Here is a 26899-nt window from a genome sequence, read left to right on the forward strand (position 1 = left end):
CTTTGATGGCCTGGCCCTGTCCAGAGTATATACCATGAAGGCTTTCAGAGGTCCAAGCGTCAGAGAGAGAGAGGCCTCCAGGGATAGGACAGCCAAGCACTGGAGTGGACAGACACTGGAGTGTCCAGTTCTCATGTGTCACTAGCTTGTGTGACCACGGGCTAGGGCCTCGCCCTCTCTGGGCCTTAGCTCGCCATCTGTAAGACAACGGAGCCCTCTTCCCTCCGATATACTGAATTGAATTGAGGGTACCCTGGCTCTAAATCATCTCCCACTTCATTCTTTTAGCAAAGCATCTCCCCAGATGAGGGCAGGGACCTAGGGCAGGAGGCCTGCAAGGAAGGTAAGGCCGTGGATGAGAGTGGGAATTTGCACATCTCTACTGCCAGAGCACTAGCTCCTGAGGCCGCAGCCAGTTGTGGGATGCAGGAGCGGTTCTGACCATTGGAATGTCTTCCTTCTGTGGAGCTAAAAGCTACCTCCCTTACTCTACATAGTCGGCAGCTCTGCCTCTAGGGCCTCTCAGGCCCCAGGACATCTCTGCAGACACAGGGGTTGGGGAAGGGAGAGACATAGTCCCTGAGGGGTCTCTTCTGTCTGCGAAAGCCCCTCAGTTCCTTGGTGTTCTCTCACTTGATTCAGCTTCCAGACCTTCACCACCCTGCCTGGCCCCCTCTTCCAGACAATCTACAGGTTTTTAATAGTCCTGCTAGGACCCAACATCTGGAAATTGGGGTCAGGCTGAACGGGCCAGAGAAGAGTGGGACCCCAGATCCCCCTAGGGCTGACATGCTCCACTGAAATACATACCTCAGAGCTTTTGTCTGAGTTGTTCCCACTCTTAGGAACACTCTTTCACCCTCTTCCCTCTGGTTAACTCTTCTTCCTCTCTCTTACTTTCGCTCTCTTTTTAAGATAGAGACAAGGTCTCTATCACCCAGGCTGGAGTGCAGTGGCATGATCATAGCTCATTGCATCCTCAGACTCCTGGGCTCAAGCAATCCTCCCACCTCAGCCTCCTGAGTAGCTGGAACTACAGGCATGCACCACTGCACCCAGCTAACCTCTGGGTAACTCTTATTTAGCCTCTAGCTCCCTAATGTCATCGCTTCAGGGAACTTCCCCTGATACCTCCCTCACCCCAACTAATTGAGGTCTCTTTGCAGCTCACAATTCCGTGTATGTGGCCAAAGCCCTTATCCAGTTGCATTTAAATAATGATTTCTGAAGTGATTTAATTAATGTTGGCTTTGCACTGGATTGTGAGCCCCGCGAGGGCAGAGACTACCTAAGTCTTGCATGTGGTGCATGCTGGGCTCAACCTAGGACTGGGAACAGAGTACGTGCTCAGGAAATACCTGTTGAAAGGATGCAAGGATCCCAGATGTGTTCCTCTTTTTATATGACCCCAAGACACCAAGGCCCTCAACCTTCTCCAGCACAAAAAGTCTCACTGGCCTTACAGTCCCACCTGACACCGTGGTAGACAGCCATGCCACACGAGGACCCGGAGGACCTGGGCTTGGTCTCAGCAGCTTGGGCTATACCTGCACTCAGCAGGTTGCCTGGGGTGGGAGGCTTCCTACAGCGCCAGAGAGAAGCTCCAAGAGAGTGCCACAGGCGGTTCACATGCAGAAAGGGGACTGCAGCAAAGAGGGCAGAGACAGAGGCAGAGACAGAGGCAGAGGCAGAGAGACAGAGACACAGTGAAACCAGAGAGATGGAGAGAAGAGCACAGAAAAAGACAAGCAGACAGACAAAGCCAGAGAAAGCCCAGAAGCCCAGCTAGCACCATCTTGCTATCCCTGCACTGGGAGACGGACTCGTGCCCTATCACAGCCAGTGTGTGTGTGTGTGTGTGTGTGTGTGTGTCCATGTGCATGTGTGTGCTCCCGTGAGCTGTGTGAAGACGCACATGTGTGTGTGAGCACGCATGCATCGGCAACAGGATGCGAGTGTTGCACTCCAAAGCTCTGCCCTCACCCCACAGAGAGGGCCACGGCCCAGACTGCAGGGTATGCTGGCAGTGGTGTCACTGTGTGCTTGTGGAGGGAGGTGGGGAGGAAGGGAGGGAGGGAGGGAGGCTCAGCAGAGTGTCAGTGTGTCTCAGCCTGTGTGGGGGCGGCTGCGCGGGGGCGGAGGGCTGCAGCGTGCACCAGAACATGTGCGTGCCTGCGGCTCTGATGGCTTGGAGGACAGGGAGGAAGGCTCGTCCCTTCCCTGTTCCTGCCACCCTTTCCTTGAGGTCTTGCCCCTCCATTTCCTGTCCTTTGGCCTCTGGTCCCTGCACATCATCTAGTCCCCTAGCCTGGGCCCTGTCTCTCCTGTGGCCTTGGACAAACCACTTCTTTCTGAATGTTGACTCCCAGAGACCAAGCCAAGCACCATCTATGCAATGAGCAGAGCATCTCCATGGTCCTTACAATTCTGATGTTCTGGAGGTCTGCGATTTCCCATGTGTGCCCTCCACAGAGGGAGGTTACAGAAGGTGGCATCTCTAATGGGGCATTGCAGGCATCTCCAGAGGTATTATGATCCCCATTTTACAGATGGTAAAGCCGAGGCACACAAACGGCAAGTGATTCACCCAGGATGGCCCAGTAAATTAGAGGCAGAATCATGACTGGAAAATCAGCAACATCAGAGTTCCCCTGCCCACATGGCCACTTCTCTTCCCTTGTTAGTGGACAAGAGGGAGGATGATCCCCAGATACGGCACCAGTCATGATCCCTCTCAGCAGTCTTCCCCCAATATGCTGGGTGCTGGAGACCTGGACACAATCCCCTGAGCCAGTCTCTCCACCTCCTCAAGCTGCGGTCTCCTCATCTGTAAGTTGGATGAGTAAGCCCTGCCTGCCTCCTTCAGAGATGAGCTCATGGATAAAGAGCCTCGCTGGCCCCGAAGTGCTGTGGATAGGAGAGGGTTTAAAAGGTGGAAGAAAAGCACGGCCCCCAGTCTTTGGGTGCATGGATGCCCAGTGTCCTCTCTCCAACGTGACATTGTCCATCCAACAGCTCTGCCTGGGAAAGGCAGGATTGCTAAGCACATTCTACAGATGTTAGAGCCTGAGTCCCATGAGAGGACTTGAGCACCCGGGCCCCAGGACCTCAGTGTAGGGAGTTGCCTCTGGGCCACACTGCCACCCGTGGATCAACCCAGGTGAGAAGGAGCTTAGGTCGAGGAAGCTGCCCTCTCCTCCCTGTCAACCATGCTGGCCAACTGCAGCCTTTGCAACCCCTTCTCTGATCCCAGCTCTGCCTTGGGTCAATTTCAGATCTCTGTTTCTAGAGAGAAAAGAGTAGGCTGAGCTCTCTCTCCAGTCTCTCTTCCTCCCTCTCTCTCCCTCTCTCAAGTGAAATCTCCTTTGGAGACTCTTCCCATACAGCCCAGTGATAACACAGGCTGCAGGGCAACTTTCTGCCTTTCTAACCTCTCCTGGGGGTGGGATCAGAAGCCTGCAGAATGCCAATGGCTGGAAAAGGCTCGTTTTCCACTTCCTTGAACGTGACCCCTTCCCTGGGCCCTCTGGTGCATCCGTGGCAACCCCTTTGCCCAATAACCAGCATTCTTCCCTTTCTCAGAGAGGTCTTTGGAGAAGGCTGTGTATGCTGGGAGCTCCGGCCTGCCCACTTCAGTCCACACTGAACCCTGGAGCTGGTGCAGCCTGCCTCCTGCAAGCTTCGGTGCTGCTAGGGTCTGGGCTTTTATTTCTCTCATCCTCAGAAGAGAAGAGGATTGGGTCAAAGGAAGAGGGATGAGCTCATCTCTGGATCCCAAGAGACAGCCCCACCCCAACCTTCTAGGAGACCGGAATCAAGTTCTTGACTCATCTGAATTCATATGCTTCAGTGGAACCTGCAGTCGAGTAGCATCAAGAGGCTCCAGAAGCCCTGCCCAGGGTCCCGGCCTCGGTCACGGGTTCCCAGAGGGCTGCCCACCAGGGCTGGAGAAGAGCAGCTCCTCTCACATCCATGGCCAGCCCTACCCGGGCTCCTCAAAGGCCTGCAGTCCTGAGCCAGACCTCACTGGGCAGGATGCCAGCAGCTCTCTGGAGGGACTTGCCCTCCTCTCCAGTTGGGCAGCCCAACGCCTTGAAGAAGGAGACCCAAAGGCTCCCATGTGCCCTTTTAGGGCCAACGTGGCTGCCTCTTCCAGCCACCCTGCTAGTGATCTGAAGTGGGTTCTGGAACGGGGGCTCAGCTTTTGGGTGGTGACTGCAGTGGCCCAGCTGGCAGGAACCGTGGGTCATCAGTTGAAGGATGGGCCCTGCAGATACCCTCATGGCTTCCTCCCACAGAAGAGGCCAGCCACAGGGGAAGCACGGTTTGGTCAACCTCCTCCCAGCCCCGGATGGGCCAACTCCAGACAAAAGGTACAAGGAGATCCCGTTCCTCACTTTCAGCCTTGCCCAGCCTTTCAGAACAACAATCTCCCCGGTAGCAATTGGCACTGGGGGCCCGTCGTGCACCAGGCTCAAGGCTGCATCTCTACATGCACCATCTTACTGAATCCTCGCAGCCCTTTTTATCTCCAGACTACAGGTGGGGGTAAAGAGGTAGTGTAGCCTGCCTGGTGTCACAGAGCTATGGGTGGTGAGGGACAGAGCCTGTGTCCCTAATGGCCATGCAGGGCACTGCCCCTCCCTGCACCACTGGACGCTCAGACTGACGCTGCCGTGCAAAGCAGGAGCCCCAGGCTCCTCAGTGATGTGCTCTGGCCTTTTTAACACAGACATCATGGGTGCGGAATCAGTCCGCTTTATCCCCTTGTCTCTGATACAAGCTTCTGCAAACTTAGGCTCATACATAGTCTTCCCGATGTCCTGCAAGCTCCTGACATTGCATGCAACATTTCGTAGGTTTGTGCGTTTTTCCGGGGAATGTAGATTTAGACTTTCATCAGATTCCTGGAGGAATATGTGACCTAAAAAAGGTTAAGAGCAGTCTGATGGCTCTGGAAGGAAGAAGTCTGAAATTGATTAAACAAGGCCTAGCCATGCCTGCTACCCTCGGTTTTCCTGCCATGGCCACACCACGGCTCCCTTGTCCCTGAAATTTTCTGTGAAGGCTCACGAAGGGTCTCTCTGCCAAGTCGCCTCCACAAAACCCAGTCTTAACGATATCCATCTCCTCTTGGGGCAAAACATCACTTTTATTTTCACTTTGAGCACTTGAGTCACATCTCAACTCCATCTCACTGTACTCATGACGCAGTCCTGCCAGAATCCAGTCTTGGTCACTCCCTGAAAGGCAGCTTCACGGCTAATCAGGGAATTCTTGGGTTCTAGGCGAGCACTGGAAAACACCTGGAGAGGGGTCTCTGCACAAGTTTGTAGACAGCCTCAGTCCTCCAGAGCAGCCCCAAACATTATGTTCCTGCCCCTACCCGTAACAAAACACATTCAGAAAAGCCGAAAGTCTGCAGATAAGAGTGAACACACGTACACATGGGGGTATGTGTGCTCAAGGGAGGCGGTGCATGCCTGTAGGATAGCGTGTTTGTCTGTGTGTGTGTGTGTGTGTGTGTGTGTGTGTGTGTGCAAGCAGCCTTCCTGTATACAGTCACAGGGCCACCTCCCACACATATGCAGACACCAGCATGAGCTCACACATGCCTATAACACCCATACTCCCACATAGGCCTGTGAGCCCAGGCCTCACACATGCACACACGTGCGTGTGCACACACACGTACATGATCCTGTGTGCATGACCCCAGCCTTCACATAGATGTGCATATCAAGACTTCCCAGGAACACCATTGTGTCCACATCTCACATGAGCCTCCTCACATACCCCTAGACCTCACACACATGCGCCTCCCTATGTGTACACAGCTCTAACCTGCCATACATGTGCACATATAATGAGTCATGTCCACACCCTTGTTCTCATTCAACCCAGCCAATAGCACTCCTGTGATACTCACACACATGCACCCTTGCCAGGCACACTTGCATTTTCAGGCCTTATACATGAAGCACCTCTTCCTAGTGCACATGCATGAATGCTTGCACGCCCTTGCAGGGCACACCAGCGTACTCCAGTGTCACAATCAATTCCCCTCAAAAGCCCTTTGACAGCCACACACATTACTCCTCCTCAAAATGCACACTAGTACACACACACTCAGAACTCACACCAGCACACACCTGACTCCAGGGCCCCTGCCCCGTGCTCCTGCTGCCACAGCAGAAACCAACCAGGGCATCAGTGCTCCTTTGCCCACAAGGCAAACTCTGCCTCCAAAATACACCCAACCCTTGACCCATCCCAGGATCCTCCAGAAACCCAGCTGGGGACATCCAGGAATCCCTCCCTGACACTCCACACCCTACTGGGTCCCCCACAAGGGGCTCCCCTCTTTCCTCACCCTCCCATCCTTCTCTACACAGCAGTCATCAGGGCAGAAAATGAGCTCTGGGCTGGGCAACTTTGCTTGTGCAGAGCCACTGCGCCCTTCATACCCCAGCCCCTGAAACAGCGGTGCCCCCGCTGCAGCTTTCCTGGTTGCCCCTCCCCACCTCCCAACACCCAGGAAGCCTGCCATGCTCAGATATTAACCCCTACTGTACTGATGCCCTCACTCCTGGCAGGAGCTGAGAAGGGGAAGGTGGGGAGGGAGAAGTTGGCCACTCTGTATAGTCGCTGTAGGTGTCTAAAGTCAGGAAGAACTACCGGGAGCTGGTGAATTCTCTGTCACTGGAGGTATCTAAGTGGAGGGCAGATGGTCACCTCAAGCAAAACTAGAGAAGGAATTCCAGTTTTGGACCCAGCTGACTAGGAAAATTCCTTTTTAACCCTAAGTCTCTAAGAATCTGTGTGTATCCAGGTTGTGTGTACTTGTGTGCATGTGTGTGTGTTTGTGTATGCATGTACATTGGCATACACTGTTAACCCTTCATCCCTACATACACACTCGCCTGGCTAGCTTGGCACGTCTGTGCACCCACAAACATGCCCACGCCCGACTCTGGATGCTGTGTGCACAGGCAGGTGCCCCCAAACCCATACAGCCTGCCTTCATCTGTGTACACAGGAATGCTTCCCAAGCACTGCAGGCACACACACGGCTCGAGACCCTGATCTCCCCGCCCCCCACATGCCCTCCAGGACTCCCTGAGGCACAACTCACTTGCCCAATTCCTCGAAGAGCTGGTACTCTTCCGTGAAGCGGGTGCAGGTGATGGTGGCCATCCTGGCGCTGGGCAGGCAGGTGAGGCTTGGGACTGGGGGACCAGGACTGGGGCGCTGCGGCTCTGCTCCCGAACCTAGGGGCCACTTGCCTGCCCGTGCTGCTGAGTGCAAACAGAGAACTGGCTTGACTGACGAGCCCGGGGCTTCTGAGCAGGGCACTGTGGCTGCTCACAGCCTCGCGAGCCTTCGTCAGCATCCAGGTCCCCATGGCAACCACCTCCGAAACGCCCTGTTCCCGTTGCCCCGGTAACTGCCTCCCCAACACCTGCCTGCCTTCCACTGCGAAACCTGCTCTCGGACGCCCTGACCATACCGTACACAATACTGCAAGCCTGTGTGGGCTTGGGGGTGGGATGGACCCAGGCCCCCTGGGGTGATGGACCCAAGGAGGGGCTGGAGGAGGTAGAATAGAACAAACTTTGTCCACAAGTGATATTTTCTCTTCCCACCTCCCCCACCTCCAACTGTGGGGCCCTTGTAGCAGACGGGATGGGATTAAGTGGGGCAAAAAGGCAGTTGCCATGGTAACAGCCAGTGGGTGCCGCATTCCGGATGGTCCCCAGGAAAGAATGACAGGATGCAGTTACCCTGGCAACTTCATCTCTAGAGAGACAGGTATTGCCCGGTTGCCCTGGCAACAGCTGGGTTCTAAGGTTTACAGGGAAACGATGGCTAATTCACAGGGATGGCTCTCCCTCTGTGGATCACTGTAGTCTCTGCAACAGTCTCTCTGTTGCCCTCTGTATTTTTTTTTTTTTTTTTTTTTTTGGCTTCTGCCTCTGTCTTTCTTGCTTCTGCCTCTGCTCTTTCAGCTCTTTTACCACCTTGTCCATCACACTAGCGCTCTAGTTTGGCGGAGAAGTGCAGAGGACACCCCAGGATTCTGGAAGGAACAGCCCTGACTGCCTGCTCATCCCCACCTCTCACAGCTGTGACAGTTGCTCCCCTCCAGAGCCCTCCTCTGCAACCTCTCCCCAACCCCATGCCCCCAAGGGGACCATGGTAATCTGGTCTCCTGGGGCTCATGTCCCAGTTTCTGCTTGTGCTTCCAGTCAAGGTAAAAAAAAAAAAAAAAAAAAAAAGGCGAGAGGGGACTGTGTGGAGGTGAGCATGGCATGGCTTACCCGGGATAGGCCACTGGCCAGAGACCTGCCATGAAATCTTCATTCCAAAATTTTGTGGGCACCTTCCCTGCCAACTTCAACTCTTCAGGGCATCAGTCATACCTACAGTCACAAGATCTTACTCCAAGGTCTTGGAGTTAAGAAGAAAAGGGACTGGAGTTTAAGACTAAGGATGAAAGTTTGAGCTCTGATTCTTGGACATTTATTTTTATTTTATTTTATTTTATTTATTTATTTATTTTGGAGACAGAGTTTTGCTCTGTCACCCAGGCTGGAGTGCAGTGGCACAATCTCGGCTCACTGAAACCTCCATTTCCTGGGTTCAAGCAATTCTCCTGCCTCAGCCTCCCGAGTAGCTGGGACAACAGGTGCACACCATCACGCCTGGCTAATTTTTTGTATTTTAGTACAGATGGGGTTTCACCATGTTGCCCAGGCTGGTCTCAAACTCCTGAGCTCAGGCAATCCACCCGCCTCAGCCTCTCAGAGTGCTAGGATTACAGGTGTGAGGCACCGTGCCCGGACTTTGGACATTTATTAGCTGAGTGATCATGGACAAGTCACTCACCCTCTCTGAGCCTCCAGCTCCTTTTCTACACAACAGGGGAACGAAGATGCCCTGCAGAGGAAGGCTGTGGAGATGGAGTGGGCTAAGGGCTGTGAAGGCCTTTGGGAACCATGTAAACAGGAGGCCTCTTTCTAGGCTCCAGAGGAGGAAAATGAAGGTTTAAAGCAGGCCCATGACCATCCCATCACTCTATCTTGGACTTGGAATCTCAGACCCTACATACCCCTTCCCCTGTCCACTCAGGAGAAAGGGTCCTTGGCCCATTTCGTAGCTTGATGGGCAGAGGTTTCATGCCAGCACCTGCCCCCAGTGAGCATGGGTTGGCTAAAAGGATCCAGGCCTCCAGACCCTCAGGGATTCTAGCCCACCCCTTCTGAACCTCCACATCACCTTGCTAGTCCTCTCACTTGTAGGACATGTTATCTGCTTATTGGTATTCTCCAATCCCACGAAGTCCCTGACTCACTACCCTACTTCCAGGGGCCCCCTGGAGACATCCGGATGACGCCCCCAATTCTGCCCCTCTTCCTGGGAGTGGGGTTTAGGGGAGAACGAAGGGTGAGCTCTCCCGTTCAGCCACCATTCCCAGCAGAGGAAAGGGAGGGCGGCAGAGGGAAGAGGGGAAGCGAGAAAGGGAGGAGGGGGGTAATGGCTTAGCCACTAATTGCACCATTACCACCTTCGGAAAAGGGGAAAACCACTCAGTTTTGTTTCTGCGCACAATATGCTTCCCGCTTCAGCCGCCAACGTCGCAATTCAGAGGCAGAGAAGAGAGGCCTGGGCCCGGGGGCCGCACAGCCGGTGGGCAGCAGGCAGGGCACAGAACACGGTGGCCAAGCTACAGGACTATGTGGTGAGGTGGGGGAGGGCTGCACTGCCACCCTCCCGCCCCAGACCCTCTAGCCTGTCCCCCAGGAGGGGATGGCTTCCACACAAGAAAGTGCTGCAAGAGCCCTTAGTGACCACTGAGGCCACCTGCCATTGCACAAGGACAGGAGAAGCAGTGTGGCTTCGTAGTTAGGGTGACTCCACGACGTACAGGCTATGTAATTTAGGATGAATATCCTAACTTCTCTGTGCCTCTGTGTCTGCATCTGCATAATTGGGTCAATAATATTCCCTACCTCCAGGCTGCTCTGTACATTAAATGAGACAAGCACAGCGGCTGACGCTATAAATGCTCAATAAATGGGAAATTACTATTGAGAAACTCAAAAGTCCTCTCCCCTCACACACCTCTCCCTGAATCACAGAAGCACACACCATCATCTTGAGTCCCGACACTTCAGGGCACTGTTCCCTTAGTCTGCACTAGAGTTTAGCTCGTGGTTTGGAAATCACCTTGTCTGAGCCTAGTTTGCAGCAATTTCTGTAGAACAAAGAACTAGAGCTGGAAGGAGAGGAACCACAAGGCTCTCCAGCTCATCGGGTGCCAAAGGAATGATGATACTGTTTTAAAAGTTCACAGTAAAACAAAAAGCAACTATGCTGTGAGACTATGAGGCTGTATTAATGGAAATCTAATGTTCTGAACTGGGGCAGTCCTGTGTGGCTGGGTGCTGGCCTGACCCGTTTCCTCTCCCCATTCCCACTGATGAAATGGAGCAGGCTTAGAAGTGAGCAGAGCACGTGGGGAAGGCCCTGGCATCGGGTCCCTCAGAGGCAGGTGTGAAGGAATGGAGGCAGGAAGATGGCCACCTCTCTCCCTGTCTGTGATGTGGACCATGGGGGCAGCCTCTGCGGCTGCTGGGAGCAGGGCCAGCAGAGCCCTGCTCCTGTCACCTGTGTCTTTCTTCCCTACTTCCATCGCTCCTTTCAACTCTTCTTTCTTCTCTCCTCTTGCCTTCCCCTCTCCCTCATTTTTCCTCTTCCCTCCTTTGCATCCTTCCTTCTCAGTTCTCCATCTTTCTCATCCTTTTTACTTCCTTTCTGGTTTCCATCTCCCTCTCTTTCTGTCACTCTTCTCTCCCTCCCCTGCTGTCCTGCACTGTGCATGCAGTCCTGGGGGATAGGCAAGTCAAGGGCTGCAGGATCCCAATAGTGGAGAGATGGCTGGAGAGGTGGAAGAGAGAGGAAAAGGAGGGAGAAGAGGAAGAAGCTCCCTCTGAAAGTCTTACACATGAGCACACACATACCCCTCTGAGCCTTCTGGAGCCTAACTCAGCAGTGTGGGCACTGCCTCGGACAGGCACCCCCCACCTTCCTGAGGGTAATAGCCACTCTGCTGAGAAGGCATGACTGCTAATTCACCACCTCCCCTGAGCCCGCCGGGCTAGCAGCTGTGCCCGGTGGTGGCGGGCACTGAGGAGCAAGCCGTGCCTCTGTGGTGCTGAGAGAATGAGCCGATGATTGCATCAGGGGGATTGTTCCTGCCAAACTCCCCACTCCCCAGGGCCAAGGCAGACACGAGAGGCAGCACGTGTGCCCCCATCTGCAACACGCATGTGGCATTCGAGAGCAGGCCTGCATGCTATGGGCTGGTGGCCAGGGGTCGGAGCCCTGGAGGTTGCTGAACGCAGCCTTGACATGCCAGAATAGGGATTGGCATGTGAACACAGGCAGTGCCCCACGGAGACAGAAGGGATGAAAAGTGACCAGGGCTGGGTTCCTGCATGGGTGATTGTAGCCCCAGTGGCATTGTGACAGCCAACTCAAATCCCACCTTCCACAGCCCTCACACGTGCTCACACACATATACCCAAGTGCCTCAAGGTCCTGCAGGGCCTGGGCAGGTACCACAGAAAGCGTGCCATCCAAAGGATCCCCACGGGGCCTGTCCCACTAAGGGCAGTGAGCGTGGGGGCCAGAATTGGTGGAAAGTGGACCAAGAGAGAAATGGTTCTGCTGAGGGTCTGGGTGGAGGGGGACTGGATTTATTCATTGCAGTAAGTAAGGCTGGGCCTACATGAAGAAGTGGGGACGTCAGGGATCAGGGAGCAGCACTGTCAATGAGTTCTCCCACACAGGAGGCACTCCTTGCAGGGGAGAGTGAAGCAGAGAGCCATGGGACAGAGGACAATGGCTACTGGGCCAAGGGCTGCACAGCACTCCCTGCAGTTAGAGGACCTGAGTTCGAGTCCTGGAAGAGCTTGCAGGAGGTCTCCCCAGTGGAACCTCTACTTCCTCCTGAGAAAGATGGAGTCCAGAGCACTGGCCCTCCATCCAGGTGTGGGCTATCTCTTGGCCCTTGGGAAATGGGTTACCAGAGCCCAGGACTCCACTGGCAGGGCCCAGCTTGGACAGGCTGCCCCCTGGCTCTGGCCCCTGTAGCTGGCAGATCAGCTGCCATCTGATGCAGCCAAGGGAGAAACAGGGGGTCTCACCAGGCATCTCTGGGCTCGACTTCCCCAGATCTGTGGCTCGAGGGGCCGGAGCTGCCTCTGATCTGCCCTCCCTTCCCTCCACACCAGCACAGGTGCTCAAATGGTACAAGCACCTGCCTGGCAGTGCCAGTTGGCAGCCTGTCACAGAGTCTAGACCCAGGTGCCCCGGCTGGAGGAAACTTGGGCCACAGAAGATGGGAGGGGGCTGGCGGGAGCCATGCCGATTGCTGGAAAGAGCAGAAATCACCACAGGCTGAGCCTGTCATTGGGCTTGAGTGCTCTGCGGCACCAAAGACCCTCCACTAATCTCAGGCCTAGGCCAGCCATGAGCTTCTCTAGACCAAGTTGCAGGCTCAAGCTTGCGTGGGGCCACCAGGCTGTTTGCTGGATGCTGGGTTGGGTAGGACTCAGCTAGGCAAGCTCTGGGCTGGATTTGAGACTGGACCGAGACCTGAGGCCAAGTCTCCTTCTCAGGGCACCAGGAACAGGTGCCAGCCCCGACCCCAGCTGGTCTTTCTTGGTTTAGGTTGGTCACAGAGAGTAAGCCTCAGTGATTAGGGGACAGCAGAAAGGGCCATTCATGGTTCTGCACTTGTGGTGCCAAAGGGCAGGGGCACCGGGAGAGAAGTGGGGGCTGGAGCTGGAGGGTAGGCCCCAGGCAGGGCTGACTCAGCAGGCACGGGAGAGGCCTCCATACAACTCGTGCAAGCCTGGAGCGGCAGGGAAGCCTTGGCTCCATGCCACCCTGGAAAGGCCCCGCCCACACAGCTGGGACAAGCACCCAGCAGAGCTAGAGTACCCTGAGGAGTGGGCGAACTATGGACAGCTCATCTCCTAGGGTGTGTCAGGCCTGGGCCACCGCCATAACAGGTGACTTACTTCTTCAGAGCCTCCCTCCCAGGCAGACTGAAATGCTGGAGGTCACTGGAATCCAGAGGCCTCTGCCTGTCCTGGCTCCTGCCCCACCACACAGCTGGGCATCAACATCATAGAGGCAGGGAAAGATTCTAGTTGGGGGAGGTGATAAGGGGTAAAAAGAACAGGACCAGGAGGAAGGGGCCTAGAGCATGAATGGTCACCTCCACCCAGCAGCCTCAGGCCAGACCCTCACTCCTGGACTCAGCCACCTCTGCAGTGGGGATGGAACTCTGTAACTAATACCTGAACCCCCACACGTACCGCACCCACCCCACCCCACCCATCCTGCTCATCCACAAGCTGATGAGTCCTAACAGGCCTCCTTTGCCAGTGACAAAAATAACTATTTTCAAAATTCACAGCAGGGCTTTCGCCTACACACACTGCGCCGACTGGAACCTGAAGGGAGATATGCAGAACGCAGTGTACGGATGGAGGCGCACTAAGCAGCAGGCGGGCTCGGCAACCCCCGTGGCCCACTCCCCACCACTCAGCCTGCCCCCTACCCCAACACACACACACACACACACGCACACTAGCCCAGAATGGCCAAATGGGAAGTGCTCTTAGATCATCACTGAACATAGTGTGATGTTGAGGCCCAGAGAGGGTCAGGGATGTGCCTGAGGTCACAGAGTGGGTCTGCAGCAGGACTCCCATCCCCCCACCTCCTAGCCAGGCTGTCCACCTCCTCTCCTGTTCACTTGGCCAACAGTGAGCTCATACCTGCCCCCAGGACACACAAGCACACACCCACACCTGCTCATAGTCGGACAGCACTGCATCCCTCACTTCCAAGTTATGACACTTTAATCAAGTTCACAAGCTCCTCTACAATCTGGCTTTGGCCAGTCTTCCAGAGCCTCATGAAGGAGGCAGAGCCAGGGCTAGCATCCCCACTCGCAGGTGGGGAAATCAAGGCCTAGAGGGGAAGAACTGTGCCCAAGGTCACGGGAGAACCCAGGTGTCCCGGTACTGGTTTGGGGGCTCTTCACAGCTGTTTCCACCACCCTTGGTGCTGCAGCCATTAATGGCCCAGCCAATTTCTCTGGGTACTGGAGGGGCCAGAAGAGGAACTTCGCACTACAGTGCCTGACACCAGTCTGACCCGAGGACTGGCCTAGGCCATGTGAAGAGCCACGAAGGTCAACCCCCCGACCCCTGCGCCTCCACCCACAGTGCTCAGGAGGTCCCTGTAGAGAGCAGTCAGACTGCCATGCTTTAGCTGGGGGTTGACTCCAGGCAGCCCTCACCCAAACACCACCATAGAGATCCTGTGTTAAGGAGGAAGCCCTTTAAGGGTTGTCAAGTGGCAAGGCCGAGGAACTCCACCGTGGCCCCAGGCTCCAGGGCCACACCAAAAAGTCACAAAGTCATTACAGCTCATTTTACAGATGAGGAAACTGAGGCCAAAAGCTCGTGTTGGTCACCTGAGGTCACAGAGCAAGTCGGTGAGGAGGCAGGACTGAGACACAGGCATCCCAGTCTGGTTTATTCCCACCCACCCCCAACCAGGTTCCCCACCCTGTTCAACCAAGGGACTCTACACCCTCCAACTCCCTGTAGATGGAGACATGACAGGCTTATCTCTGAGAAAAAGCAGGGCCAAGCCGGAGAGGGGAAGAACATCTGGAGGACAGTTTTCTCCCTCCCCACCATCAGATCCGTTGGGACATCAGCCTAGTGTTGAGTTTACGGAAAAAGGATCGAAGCTTGCAAATCTTGCATTTTTTCTTGCGACGACCCCGGAAGAAGCTTCGAGCCCTCCCTTCCTCTTCCTCCTCTTCCTCATCACTGGCCCAAGGCCCCCACGCACCCCCATTAAAGTCAGGATGAGCCCGGGGGTTCTCAGCCGGGTAGCGCACCGGGATGGCTGTGCGGTTATATTCGGCCAGGCGAGCCAGCAGGGTGCGGACCACATCAGGCCGCTGGCCAGCCAGGTCCTCCCGTTCATAAGGGTCAGCACTGATGTTGAAGAGCCATACAGCCTGACGGACACTGGCCATTCGTTCCAGGTTCCACCAGCTACCCGGGAAGGTGGCCAGTGTCTGTGGCGGGATCCAATCGCCATAGCCAGGGTCTCCTGTCAGCAGCTTCCACTCACCCACGCGGATGGCAGCCTGCACAGCGGTGTTCCAGATGCCAAAGCCGCCCTCCAGGGAGCCATGCTGGGCATGGTTGTAGAGTGGGTCAATGTTGTGCAGGATCTCCGTGCGTGGTGAGGCCCGGCCCTCGCTGATGGCCGGCCATACATCGTAGCCATCTAGCCCGTCAGCTGCTGAGGTGGTGCCACCTGCCAGACCCACCAGGGTCGGGTACCAGTCAGTGATGTGCATCAGTGCCCGGCTTGTCCGTTGCTTTCGCTTGAGCAGGGGACTATGGACAAAGCCTAGGCCCCGCACGCCACCTTCCCAATAAGTGCCCTTGCGTCCTCGGAGCGGCCAGTTGCTGCCCCCCGAGAAAGTCTGACCACCATTGTCACTGGAGAAGATGATGACACTGTTGTTGTAGAAACCATAGCGCTTCAGGGCCCAGGTGATGTTGCGCACAGCCTCATCCATGCAGGTCACCATGGCCGCATACTTCCGCCGGGCCACATTACCCATGGTGCGGTAGCGGTACAGGTACTCACGAGGGGACTGCAGGGGTGTGTGTACTGCCTGGAAGGCCACATAGAGGAAGAGGGGCCGCTGAGGGCTGTGGCTGGCCAGGATATGGCTGGCACGCTGGGCGTAAAGCATAGTGGAGTACTGGCCGCTGAGCCCCCAGGCCACATTCTCACCCTCGTGCAGGTCGAAGCCGCACACGCCTGGGCCATCACAGTTGTCATAGGTGTAATAGTCCACATTGCCCGTGAGCGAGCCCAGGAAGGTGTCGAAGCCCCGACGGGTGGGCAGACACTCCTTCCGGTAGAAGCCCAGGTGCCACTTGCCCACCATATGGGTGGAATAACCTGCCTCCTGCAGCTTCTGGGGCAGTGTCACCTGGTCCAAGGGCAGGCAGTTGGGCTGCCGTGGGCGGATGATGGAATGCTGGAGTCCTGTGTGGATCTGGTACCTGGTGGGGAGGAGGGGAAGGCACAGAAGGCACAGGTAAGCTACAGACCATTGCTCTGGCCATCCAGTCCCCAATACCACTGTGAGGTGGGCTGTGGTCCCAGCACTACCAGCAAAAATAATAGCAGCAACCACCAGGTATTATCAAATGTGCTAAGCACCTCAAATGCATTATCTCATCGAATCCTCAAAATCACTGGGAGTAGGTCATATTGTCATTTTACAGATGAGGAGATTGAAGCTCAGAATGGCTAAGCCACTCACCTAAGATCACACAGCTAGGAAGTTGGAGAGTTAAAAGTTGAACCCAGGGTCATAATGACAATAATAGCTAATATCGAGCACTCGCTGTGAGCTTGGCATTACACTTAGCCTCTTATGTGAACTATCTTACTAAATCCTCACCACAAATTCGGAGGTACATATTATTGTTCCCATTTTCCAAATAAGGGAACTGAGGCTTGGTAAATTAAATTACTTGCCGGGTGACTCACATGGCTAGTAGTCGGAGCGGGATTTGTAACCCAGGCAGTCTGGCTCCAGGCTTCAGAGTCCCTAAGCTCTAAGCTATTAACTTGTTCTGGGGCCTAGAGCAAGCCCTGCTCTCCCAGGCAAACTCTTACTCACTCTTCAAAGCTCAGCCCAAATGTTATCCATGCTATAAAGTCTTTCGTAACTCTCCCAAAGAATTAGTCACTTTTGCTTCTGGGTCCCCCTAGCATTTAGCACACATCATCGTTTTCTTACTTGGCCGTGGGATTATACTCGTTTGCACATGCTCTTCTGCCCAGGGACATGTGATGGGGCTGTCCTTTATTCAACCTTCTATTCCTAGCATACAAGTGATGTTCAAAGAGCGCTCAATTATTTATGAAATGAATGAATGAAAGACACTGAAAGGGTTTTAGAGCCAGAAGGGACCCAATTCATTCTCTAGTTTACTCACCTCATCTTAAAAAGAACCTAAGGTCTTTTTAAGGGAAGGGGAAGGGCCTTACCCAAGGTCACCCAGTGGTCAGGAACAGAGCCAGGACTTGAACCAAGTCCTCATTCCAAGCAGAGTCTAAGCAGTGACTCTTTTTCAGCAAACTGGGCTGCCGTATCTCTTCACACATGGGGGCCTCAGTTTGCTCCTGTAGAGGAGTTGGTTGAAATGGGAAATCTCCAAGACTCGTCTAGCTTCCCAGTTTTTTAAGACCAGCTCCCATGTGCCTGCCTGTGAGCTCATATGACCCCTTGATCCAGGCTATCATCCTGAGGCAGGAGTAAATGGTTAGGCGAATCCTGAATTCTTCATTTATCCATTCATATCCCATCTTCCCCCTTCTGTGGTCAAGGCTCCCATGTGATCTGCTTATGGTGTCTTGCCTTTACTCAAGTCTTGAAAGTCCCAGAGGAAATAAGAAGCCTGAAACTTCACAAGTATGTTAGAATCCCACACCTTTTTCTCACCCCGAGGCATCCAAATTAAGACAAGCCCTGAACTCTTGACATCTTTAATCAGAGCACAGAAGTGAGTTTCTCTGTTTTGGTTTCCTTATCTTAAAACTGTTATTGTTGTTACCTATAATTAGCTACTACTGCCATTTTTAACACTAGGCACCACATACATACATTATCTCACTTAATTCTCATTTTAAAAACCTATAGGGAAGTCTATTACCAGCCCCATTCTACAGATGATAAAACCAAGGCCCCCAAAAGAGCAGCAATGACCCAAGTTCAGACAGCCGGCAAGCAGTGGAGCTAAACTTTGAACCTGGGTCTACTCAACTCATGCTCAAAATATTTTGGTGATAACGGCCTCTCCAGGCCTCAATCAAGCTAATAAATTATAGGACTTGATATGAGAAGTACCCTAGGGTCTTAAGTCCCAACTGGGCCTGTCTTCATAGAGGTGGGGTACTGTGGAATGCTGGTTTGTAAAGTGAATGGGCCAGCTAAGAGTCACCAAAGCCCATCTGCAAGTGAGTCACATGAGAAACTTTGCCTCTCTCCAGCGTCACAAAACACAACTGGATGTGTTAACAAATACTAACGAGGGTTGTGAGCATCAATGAGATGGAGCCAGCTGCAGGGGGTGGAGGGCAGGCACTGACCAGCCACGTTCAGTTACCTTCGCAGATCAGGGGACTGAAGCACTGCCCTGCTGCTGTCTGCTCATTTCGCTACTTAAACCAAAAGTCACCTCTTAGGACAGAAACACTAAGTTGTGTACAAGTCTTGGGAATGCAGATTCCTCCTCCCTCTTCTGCAGGTCAGCATTCGTCTTCACCACTACACCACCATCCTGTACCACCACTCCAACCCAAACACACCCCATGCCCCTCCTTCTTTCTTCTGTTCTCCTTTCGGCTCCTGGATCTAAACGCTGGGTGCCAGATCGAAGGAAGAAAGGGCACCATTTGATTCCCAGCTCCAGGACCCCTGCCAAACATCTGGCCTCTCAATTCTATCTCCCACAGACCCTGAAGTAGGCCAAGGGGAACCAAGCTGGGCCCTCCCTGAGTCCTTGTCTCAATTTCTCCCATCCAAGAAATAGCGAGACTAAGAAACAGGGAGACTAAGGCTTCTGGTTCCTGAGATCACACTAGTGGCTCTTGGGTGGAACTTGGGAGAAAGCATGCCTTGGACCCCATCCAAGGAGAATTAACTTCAGCCCTGCCAAAGGATTTTCCCCTAAGTGGCCAGAGTTTGCCTTCCATACCCCCACCTCCTGTTTCCCTGCTCTTTTAATCCTGTAATCCTGATGCCTCGCCTGTGGACATTTCCTTATGGAGGAAGCAGCATGTCTGCTTGGGGCTCCCAGCCAACTTGGGAGGATTTTGCAGATGAAAAAACAGAGGCTCAGAGAAATGAAGTAACCACACTAAGGCTACACAGGTCGTGGTATCCTATGTGTCTTTCTCTTCCACCTATCAATTCCTTGGTCTTCTCCCAATGTATTCATCAAACAGTATGGGGACCTGAATCCCTCAGGACACATAGAGGCTACCACACATTGACAGCCAAGCAGGTTACACACAAATCATTCCACCGCTGCCACTCTTTTTCAAGGTGAAAACTGTTCTTTGCTCCATTTTATGGACAAGAAAACTGAGGCTTAGAGAAATTAAATGACTTGCTCAGGGTCTCAGTGTCCATAAATAGAAGCAGCAATAAATGTCAGAGGCTGCCATGTTCCTCTAACAAAGGGATGACCAGGTGTCTCCACGTTGTGTGGAATGTGAGTGTCCTGGAACATCAAAGCAAGAAGACCTCAAAGATGATGAAGCCCATTCAGTGTAAGGCAAGGGTAATTGAGGTCCAGAGAGGGTAAGGGACTTACTAATGATTACACAGCCAATAGGAGATTTCCCAGACCCCAGCACGGGGAGGTACTGGCAGGAGAAATCTACAAACTGGGTTGATTTGGGGCTTAGATGCTCAGCCCCGGGGCCTTGCGCCACGCCTACCTGCCAGTGAGGAGCTGGCTCCGCGAAGGCGTGCAGATGGGCTGGATGTAATAATTCTCCAACTTGACCCCCTTGGCCGCCAGCCTGTCCAGCGTGGGGGTCTCGATATCTGAACCATGGTAGCCCACGTCGTGGTAGCCTTGGTCGTCCGTGAGAATGAAAATGATGTGGGGAGGCTGGGGCGGAGCGGCCGAGCGCTGCTCACCGGCCTCCCCGGGCCAGTCGGCCACGAGGCTCGGCTTGGCCCAGTCCCAGGACAGGTAGCCGAAGCTGAGCAGGCTGACCAGGGAGAAGCCAGTGAGGGCGTGCATCGCCAAGCCGGCCCGTGCGTCCCGGCGCGCAGGGCTCCTGGGGCCTCACCACCTCGCGCGCCCAGGGCGCACCACCGGCCCGCCGGCTCGGATGCTGCGAGGGGGTTCAGCGCCCCCGAGGATGGCCCAGTGTCTGGTCCGGGACAGGCTGCCGGACAGCTGGGCCGGATCTGCTCTGCCGCAGCGGGGCGCTCTGGGGAGGTCAGGCCCGCGCCGAGCTGCCTCCCGCTGCCTGAGCGCCGGCCCTGCTCCCTCTTTGCTCCCTCTTCCCCAGCTCAGCCCGGCCAGCCTGAGACGCGGCGTGGCGGCTTCCAGAAAGTGCTCTCTACCATCCTCTGACTCCCCTCTTCCTTCTTGCCCTGGATTTCTCCCGCCTCCTAATTTCTCTCGCCTCTGCTTTCCCGGCCTCTCGCCCCACCCGGAGTCCTTACAACAACCCAGCTCCCTGCAGGGAGGTGGGCAGGACCCCAGCGGGGAAGGGGAGGGAGTTGGGCGGGTCGAGGGGACACCGCGGGAGAGAATTCGAAAAAGTTGTAACATCTGCCGGGGCCGGGGCCGAGCCCCAGGTGGAGGGGCGGGACGCCGAGCAGCGGCTCCACCTCCCGGGCGGGAAGCCCAGGCCCTCCCGGCCTGCTGGCTCCAGCGCCCGCCCCTGACCGGGATGGGGTAAGGAGGGAGTGGGGCTGCTTGGAATTCGATGGAACAGCTCCGGAATGGCCGGGTCAGACATTCCTCGATCATGGAGTCTTAGCCTCTCTGAGTGCCAGCCCTGGAAGGAAAGCCCATCATTTTCTAGTCCAACCGGGGCATTCTACAGATGGAGAAACTGAGGCCCGGAGATGAGCCGCAACGCGTCTAAGTCACAGAGCAAGTCAGTAGCTATTTCTCTAAGGCTCACCGTGGCTGTTGGAGGCAGCTCCCTTCGGTGAGCCGGTAGAGAAAGGGATGGAGAATGGCAAGCACTTTGGCAAGCACCCAGGGCTGGAAGTCAGGAAGCTTGGTTGTAGCCTTACCAGCTCCACTCTCCTCAACCCCTCCCTCCTCGCCGTTCTGCAATTCCCAACTAGAATCTTAGAATGCCAGCGCTGGAATCCAGAGGGCAGGGGCTGTTTTATCCATCTTGTATCCACAGGGTGTAGCACACAGTATAAGCTCAATCAGTATATGTTGCATGAATGAATGGATGAATTGGCCCCAGTGGTCACCTAGGCCAACGCCTACCCAAAGAAACCTCCACACCAGAGATGGCAAGCTTGGGGGGACTCTGGAACCCGAGGAACATCCTAAATGAGTAGAGCAGGAGATAGCTGTCTTGCCCTAAGGAGATACAGGGGCTGCAGCAAGTTAAAAACCACAGCCTGACTTCCAGCTGACCATAGTCAGGCAAGAATATGGACCAGTGTTTCCAGATCTTCTGATTTTTCAAGAAGAATACCCTCTTTATCTATTAGGAGAATATTCCAATTGTGAAATGTTAGTGACTAATTGAAAGCAAAATTTAAGCACTTTGTAGGCCAAATTAAACCTCTCCCAGAAATATATCAGACCATCGGTGCTGGTTTGCAAGCTCTGCTCTGCATCATTGTTTTGCAAAATTTTACTAGGCTACATTTTTAAATGGAAAAACTGGGCTAAACAAAACCAGTTAGGCTTCTTTACTGCTAGGACTTCAAATGTTTAACATGCACACTGCTGATCTGCAGGAGGGGCTGGTTAAGCTGTATTTCCCAGTGTTATGTTACCATGGACCCCCTTTCCCGCTCCCCCACCCCCCAACCAACTTCTTGAAGGGCCAGTGTTTGGGGACTTTGGGAAGCAAAGACTGCCCAGGTGCATCTTCTCTCCTAGCATCTTCCCCCTGCCAAGATTCTGTCATGATCCCTTCGCTCTTACTTAAAACCACTGTGTGTGGGGAAAGAAACCAGACCTCCAAAATAGCAGCCCGTGTGAATCTGCATTTCGAAATGAGGGCTGCGTGGGGCCAGCCGCTCCCATTTGCTCAAAGCCCCATATTTAGGGTGACCAGATTTATCAGAAGGGAAAACTGAGCTTGTTGTTCTGGCAGAAGACATGTTGAGGACAGACAGGAAAAATACAGCCTCCTGAGGGGAAGGCTGCTAAAACAGTGCTTCCACAGGCTTCCACGAGGCTGTCCTAGGGGGTCGAAGTGGGACAAGTCACCAGAGGTCAGGTGGACTAGGGTTTTGCATTCTTTCCATTACCCCAGGGCAAGAGGAACCGGGCAGGGCTGCCTTCCTTCTACTCCAAGCACAAAGAGAAGCAACAAGGGGATGGGGTAGGGATTCCACCTGGACCAAAAAAGGCCCAGAGAGGCAAGATCACAGGCAGGAGATCTCTATGGGGCTATCATTGAAACAAGGAGTACTTCAGAATTCAAGACAGTGGGCTCTGATATCAGACTATTTGAGTTCAAATCCTGCCACTAATTTGGGGTCTGGCCTTGCACAAGTTATTTGACCTCCCTTAGCCTCAATTTCTTCATCTGTAAAATGGGATAATAGTATATGTAAGATCTAGCACAATGCTCAGTAAAGTGCCCAGCACATAGTAAGCACTCGGTGAATGTGAATGGTTATGATGATTGTTCTCTGTGCTTTTGAGAGGAAGGACTAAGTCCTGTGGGTGAAAGTTACAGGAAGACAGATTTCATACCAACTTAAGGGATTACTTTTGCAGGAAGTCTGACCACCTGCTTAGTAAAAGGATGGCAGTGATTGGTGAATCACCATGTAGAGGGGAGTGGGTGGACCTCGGGCCCAACTCTTGTTCCCCAATACTCACTTTTTTCTTAAGAGTCTCCATAATTACCAAAACCCACAGAGGCCTCAGAGAGCACTATCCTCTGTCTAACATTCTAGGGAAATAAACACTGACCCTCAGCAATTCCAATGATGCCATTACACAGCTAGATCAGGCTGAAACACTTAAACCAGATATTTCCAAAGGCTCAAGGATGACAAGGAGGGAATAAACACAAAGTATAATGTGAATCGTGGTCATATAGCTTTCAAGATTGGCTCACTTATCTTCCCTTTGTGTTCTCTACAAGACAAGGTGCTTCCCTGCCTTCTTCCCTGAGACAATGACCATCAGCCCTACCCCAACCCACACAGACTCTGAAAACTCCAAGATGTCTCAAGTTCAGGCCCAAGAATTAAGACTTAACAAGCTAAGTTCCCTCTCCAGCAAGCTAAACTAGCCTTTTCAGTCTCTGTCTCAGAACTCAGCTGTTTCCAAGACAATTGACAGCAGGAACGTCCACCCCACACAGGAAAGATCTGTCCCCCGATTCTCACCGATGTGCTCTCGTCCCTTAACCCCCAAAGGACATCCACATTAAAACATTACAGAAAGCCTAATATCTGCATACAAAATGCAGATCAGATGTGGCAGGGATGTAGTTTTGTTACTTCCTGTCACAGATTTCCATTGATGAAATCAGACTTCAGAAAGGACTGAGCTTCCCATTACTGGATCCATGCAAGAAGGGGGTTAAGGGCCTGTCTGTCCAGGAGATAATAGAAGAGATTCCTGAACTAAAAAAGGCGGAGCAAAACGAAAGAACTTTGAAAGCTGTTTCCCATTTGAAAATGTTATGATTTTAATTATTTGTTCCCAGATAACTTTTTAGGGAGCGGAGATATAAAAGTGAAAGACTGGGTTAGTTGGTTTTGTGGCTTTGTCTCTCATTGCTATTCGTGTGTGTGTGTGTGTGTGTGTGTGTGTGTGTGTGTGTGTGTGTTCATGTTAGTGGGTAGGTATATGTGTATGTTTGGCCATCTTTGAACTAAAATTATCTAAGTACCAATATTATTTCCTTCTGATTTATTGCCCTTGGCAAAGACCTTACACATAAATTATGCATGCTGTCGTCCTCTCTCTAGGGGGCAATTTGTCTAGGCTGAATCAAATCAAAGACCAAAAGAAAACATAGAAGGCCTCTGAACACTCAAAATATCACAGAGTTCAATCACTTAACTCAGAGGAGAGCTCCTCAGGCCTTCCTCACTCTAAGTCTACTGACTCTTACTTCATTCACAATCTGACAAGGCCAATCATCTCCTTTCGCAGTCTGAGAACATTAGAAGCAGCTCCGATGGAATGTATAAGAAGGTGAGACACTTGCCTATTTTACAGCAAAATATGCTTATATGTATCACAGTGAAAAAATTAAGGAGAAACAAAAGAATAAACAAAAATGTCAAACTGATGAATTCCAAAAGCCTGGGAGTTTGGGGTTTATGGGGGCAGGAGCCAAGAACTATATTCACCTGAACAGACCAAGCAACATCACCAAATCACCGTCCAGCACAGAAGTGAATGATAGCACATCCTCCAGAGTTTAGATCCTGTTGAGGATCTCTTTTTAAGAAAGCCAGAAAGGCATCATCTGATTTTTAAAGTTTCCATCCAAAATGGGTTAATATGAACAGTTCATAGCGTAAGGTGTGCTTCAGTTATAGAACATCCTCTCTGCAGACACAGGCTCAGTGAGGCAGCAACATCTTCAGAGGGTTCCATGGGGATGCTGGAGGTTATTCTCAGCTGCCCAACAAGGGTGCCCTCCCTCCCCAGTGGCAGGCCCCTCTCATCCACCTTCTACCTCCTCTGTGCAGCCCACAGAGGCCAGCATGGTGTTACCCACACTTAGAGCCCCACAAGCTTCTGTAGCTGGCAAAGATGTGTGGCACTCAGTGTGAGCAGAGAATCCCACTCTGGTGCCCTCTCTGACAGCCCAGCCATATCCCTCTAATGAGCAGTTCTTTCTATTTGGAAGAGAAAACTCTACCTGTTCCCTTGGTCACCTAGTTTAGTAACCGCTGGTTCTTACCATAACTCCCACACTCTCTGCTAGAGCATCACTCATTATAATTAATTATTGATTAACAGAAGGGCCAGAGGTGTTTAAGGAAGCCATACTGGCTGCATTGTGGAGAGTGGATTGCAGGGCCCCTGGTATGGGTCCACGCAGGAAGTCCACGCAAAGACGCGTCTGCCCGATGGGTTGCTCCCCACGGTAGGCAGGCTGAGGGGGTATCTGAGGAGGTATCTAACATCTTCTTGAATATTACTTGGGCAAAATGGTTCTGGGAAGAATGGGGTTTTCCTCCTTGATACTGGGGCACCCACTTTAGCCTTTCTGGGACAGACATACGTCCCCCCTCTGACCCTCGCTTCCGGACCTCTGGGTGGCCTGAGTCCCCTTGTCTTAGTGGTCAGGATCCCCATATCAGGTCTTTGAACCAGGAGTGGCAAAAGCCCAGGTACCCATGGCCTCCTTGTCTTTAACCCTTTATACGGCCCAGCCCTGGCATTTCAATGGCTCTTTTCTCTGGCGTTCAATGAAACATTCTTCCGAGAAGATTATTGAAAGCAGAGCTCTGGGTACACAATGGGCGCTCTGTGCTCAATGCCGCTGCCCAATCTGTTTGCCCAGCCTGACTGCGGCCTCACCTCTCCGCACACTCCCCACCCTCCACCCACCCGACCCCGGTCCCACCCCGAGGCCAGCTCAAAGGGAGGTCGTATGAAAGGACTTGTTCTCCATGTTCTCAGAAGTTCCCGCCCTGGCCTCTTCCAACCTTGAGAGGAATTAGCCTAATGGGACCCAGGCCTGCCTCCAGCCCATCCATCCAGGGCTCTGCCCACTTTGATGTCCAGAGGCTTCTGTCATCACTGGTCAGCTGCAGTTTCTCTCTTATACAAACACCCCACACACACATACACACAAACACACACATACTTTCAAAGAAAGAGGTGAAGTCCCAGAGAATCAAACAGAGTGGCAGTGCTCAGATGCAGACAGAGGGGCTCCCAAAACTGAGGGTGGCAGTCTGCCCCCCAACCCCACCACGACAGCCTTCCAAGGTTCAGGGAAGGAAAAAGCGTGTTCTGGTTAAATGTGAGACTCCTAGAACTAGATTGCCTGTGTTTCAGCCCAGCTCTGCCATTTGCTAGCTGCGTGACTTAACCTCTCCGTGCCCAGTTTTCTTATCTGTAAAATGGGGGGAAGAGGAAGAAGGAGGAGGGGGAAGAGGAAGAGGAGGAGGAAGAGGAGGAGTAGGAGGAGGAGGAAAAAAAGGAGAAGGAGAAGGAGAAGGAGAAAATATATAACCTCATAAGATTGTTGTGAGGATTACAACAGACAAGGCTTCTGAAGCTCTTAGCACAGTGCCTGGTATACAATTAGCTCTCTGAAAATGGTAGCTATTATTGTTTTTGTTACTAAGCTTTGTTGTTGTTATACTTAGATTCTATTTCTACAAATGTATAGCCTCAGGGCAAAAATCTACATTCCCCTGATCAAGTTATTCTCCTCCAAAATTTCAATAGCCACTAGCTGCCTGAAATAAATAGTTCAAGCGTTTAGCCTGGCATTCGGCACTAGAAATTTGCCTTCCTTTTCATGATAATGTCACTGGATATGTGGAAGGTAAATGGGTCCCGTCACTACTATTACTGTTGTCATTGTCTTCATCTACTATACTTAGAGAAACTGGCTTTTAGCACTAATGATAAGAGACTCTGCCTGAAAGAAAGAAAAAAAAACACCTGACTCGATACCCAATTGAAATTCGGAAGTGATAATAATAACATAATAGCTTACATTTATTGAAGATCTACTGTGCCAGGTACCATGCACAACTCTTTATATCCACTATCTCACTAAATTCTTACCTACCTATAAGGTAGGTAAAATTATTATCATTATCTGCATCTTGCCCATGTCAACCGAGAAACACAGAAAAGGTAAGTAACTTGCCCAAAGTCACACAGCTAGAAAGTGTCAATGCCATGATTTGAATCTAGGTGTCAAACCTATTGCCTACTGCATTGAAGTCCCCACCATATGTTGTCCTGTCACCAAGCCTGTAAATGGGGTCCCCTCTGCGTCCCCCTTGAGTGGTTAGATGCCAACAGTCCCA

General features: G+C 52.8%; 2 protein-coding genes across 3 annotated transcripts in view; both read right to left on the reverse strand.

The window, feature by feature from the left end:
- The window catches only part of CAMK2A (calcium/calmodulin dependent protein kinase II alpha), a 67997-nt gene extending 60652 nt beyond the window's left edge, over positions 1–7345 (reverse strand). For both annotated transcript variants that reach the window (XM_015141232.3, XM_015141231.3), the window contains exon 1: positions 7136–7345. In XM_015141232.3, coding sequence (XP_014996718.1) covers positions 7136–7197 — 62 coding nt within the window. In that variant the 5' untranslated portion in view covers positions 7198–7345. The remainder of the gene's footprint in view (positions 1–7135) is intronic.
- A 6577-nt stretch (positions 7346–13922) lies between these two features.
- Positions 13923–20809, reverse strand: ARSI (arylsulfatase family member I). The gene is made up of 2 exons (XM_001108178.5): positions 19642–20809; positions 13923–16187 (listed from the first exon to the last, which is right to left on the reverse strand). Exons 1-2 carry the CDS (start codon positions 19950–19952, stop codon positions 14789–14791), a joined length of 1710 nt encoding a protein of 569 aa, XP_001108178.1. The 5' UTR covers positions 19953–20809; the 3' UTR covers positions 13923–14788.
- Between the last annotated feature and the right edge of the window lie 6090 nt (positions 20810–26899).

The sequence above is a fragment of the Macaca mulatta genome, chromosome 6 (genome assembly GCF_049350105.2).
Source record: "Macaca mulatta isolate MMU2019108-1 chromosome 6, T2T-MMU8v2.0, whole genome shotgun sequence".
NCBI lineage: Eukaryota > Metazoa > Chordata > Mammalia > Primates > Cercopithecidae > Macaca > Macaca mulatta.

Coding starts and splice junctions, on each gene's coding strand:
- ARSI (XM_001108178.5), bottom strand. CDS start 19,952: ATGCACGCCCTCACTGGCTTCTCCCTGGTCAGCCTGCTCAGCTTCGGC. Junction 16,188..19,641: donor AGCCAGCTCCTCACTGGCAG/GTAGGCGTGGCG, acceptor CCTCCCCACCAG/GTACCAGATCCACACAGGAC.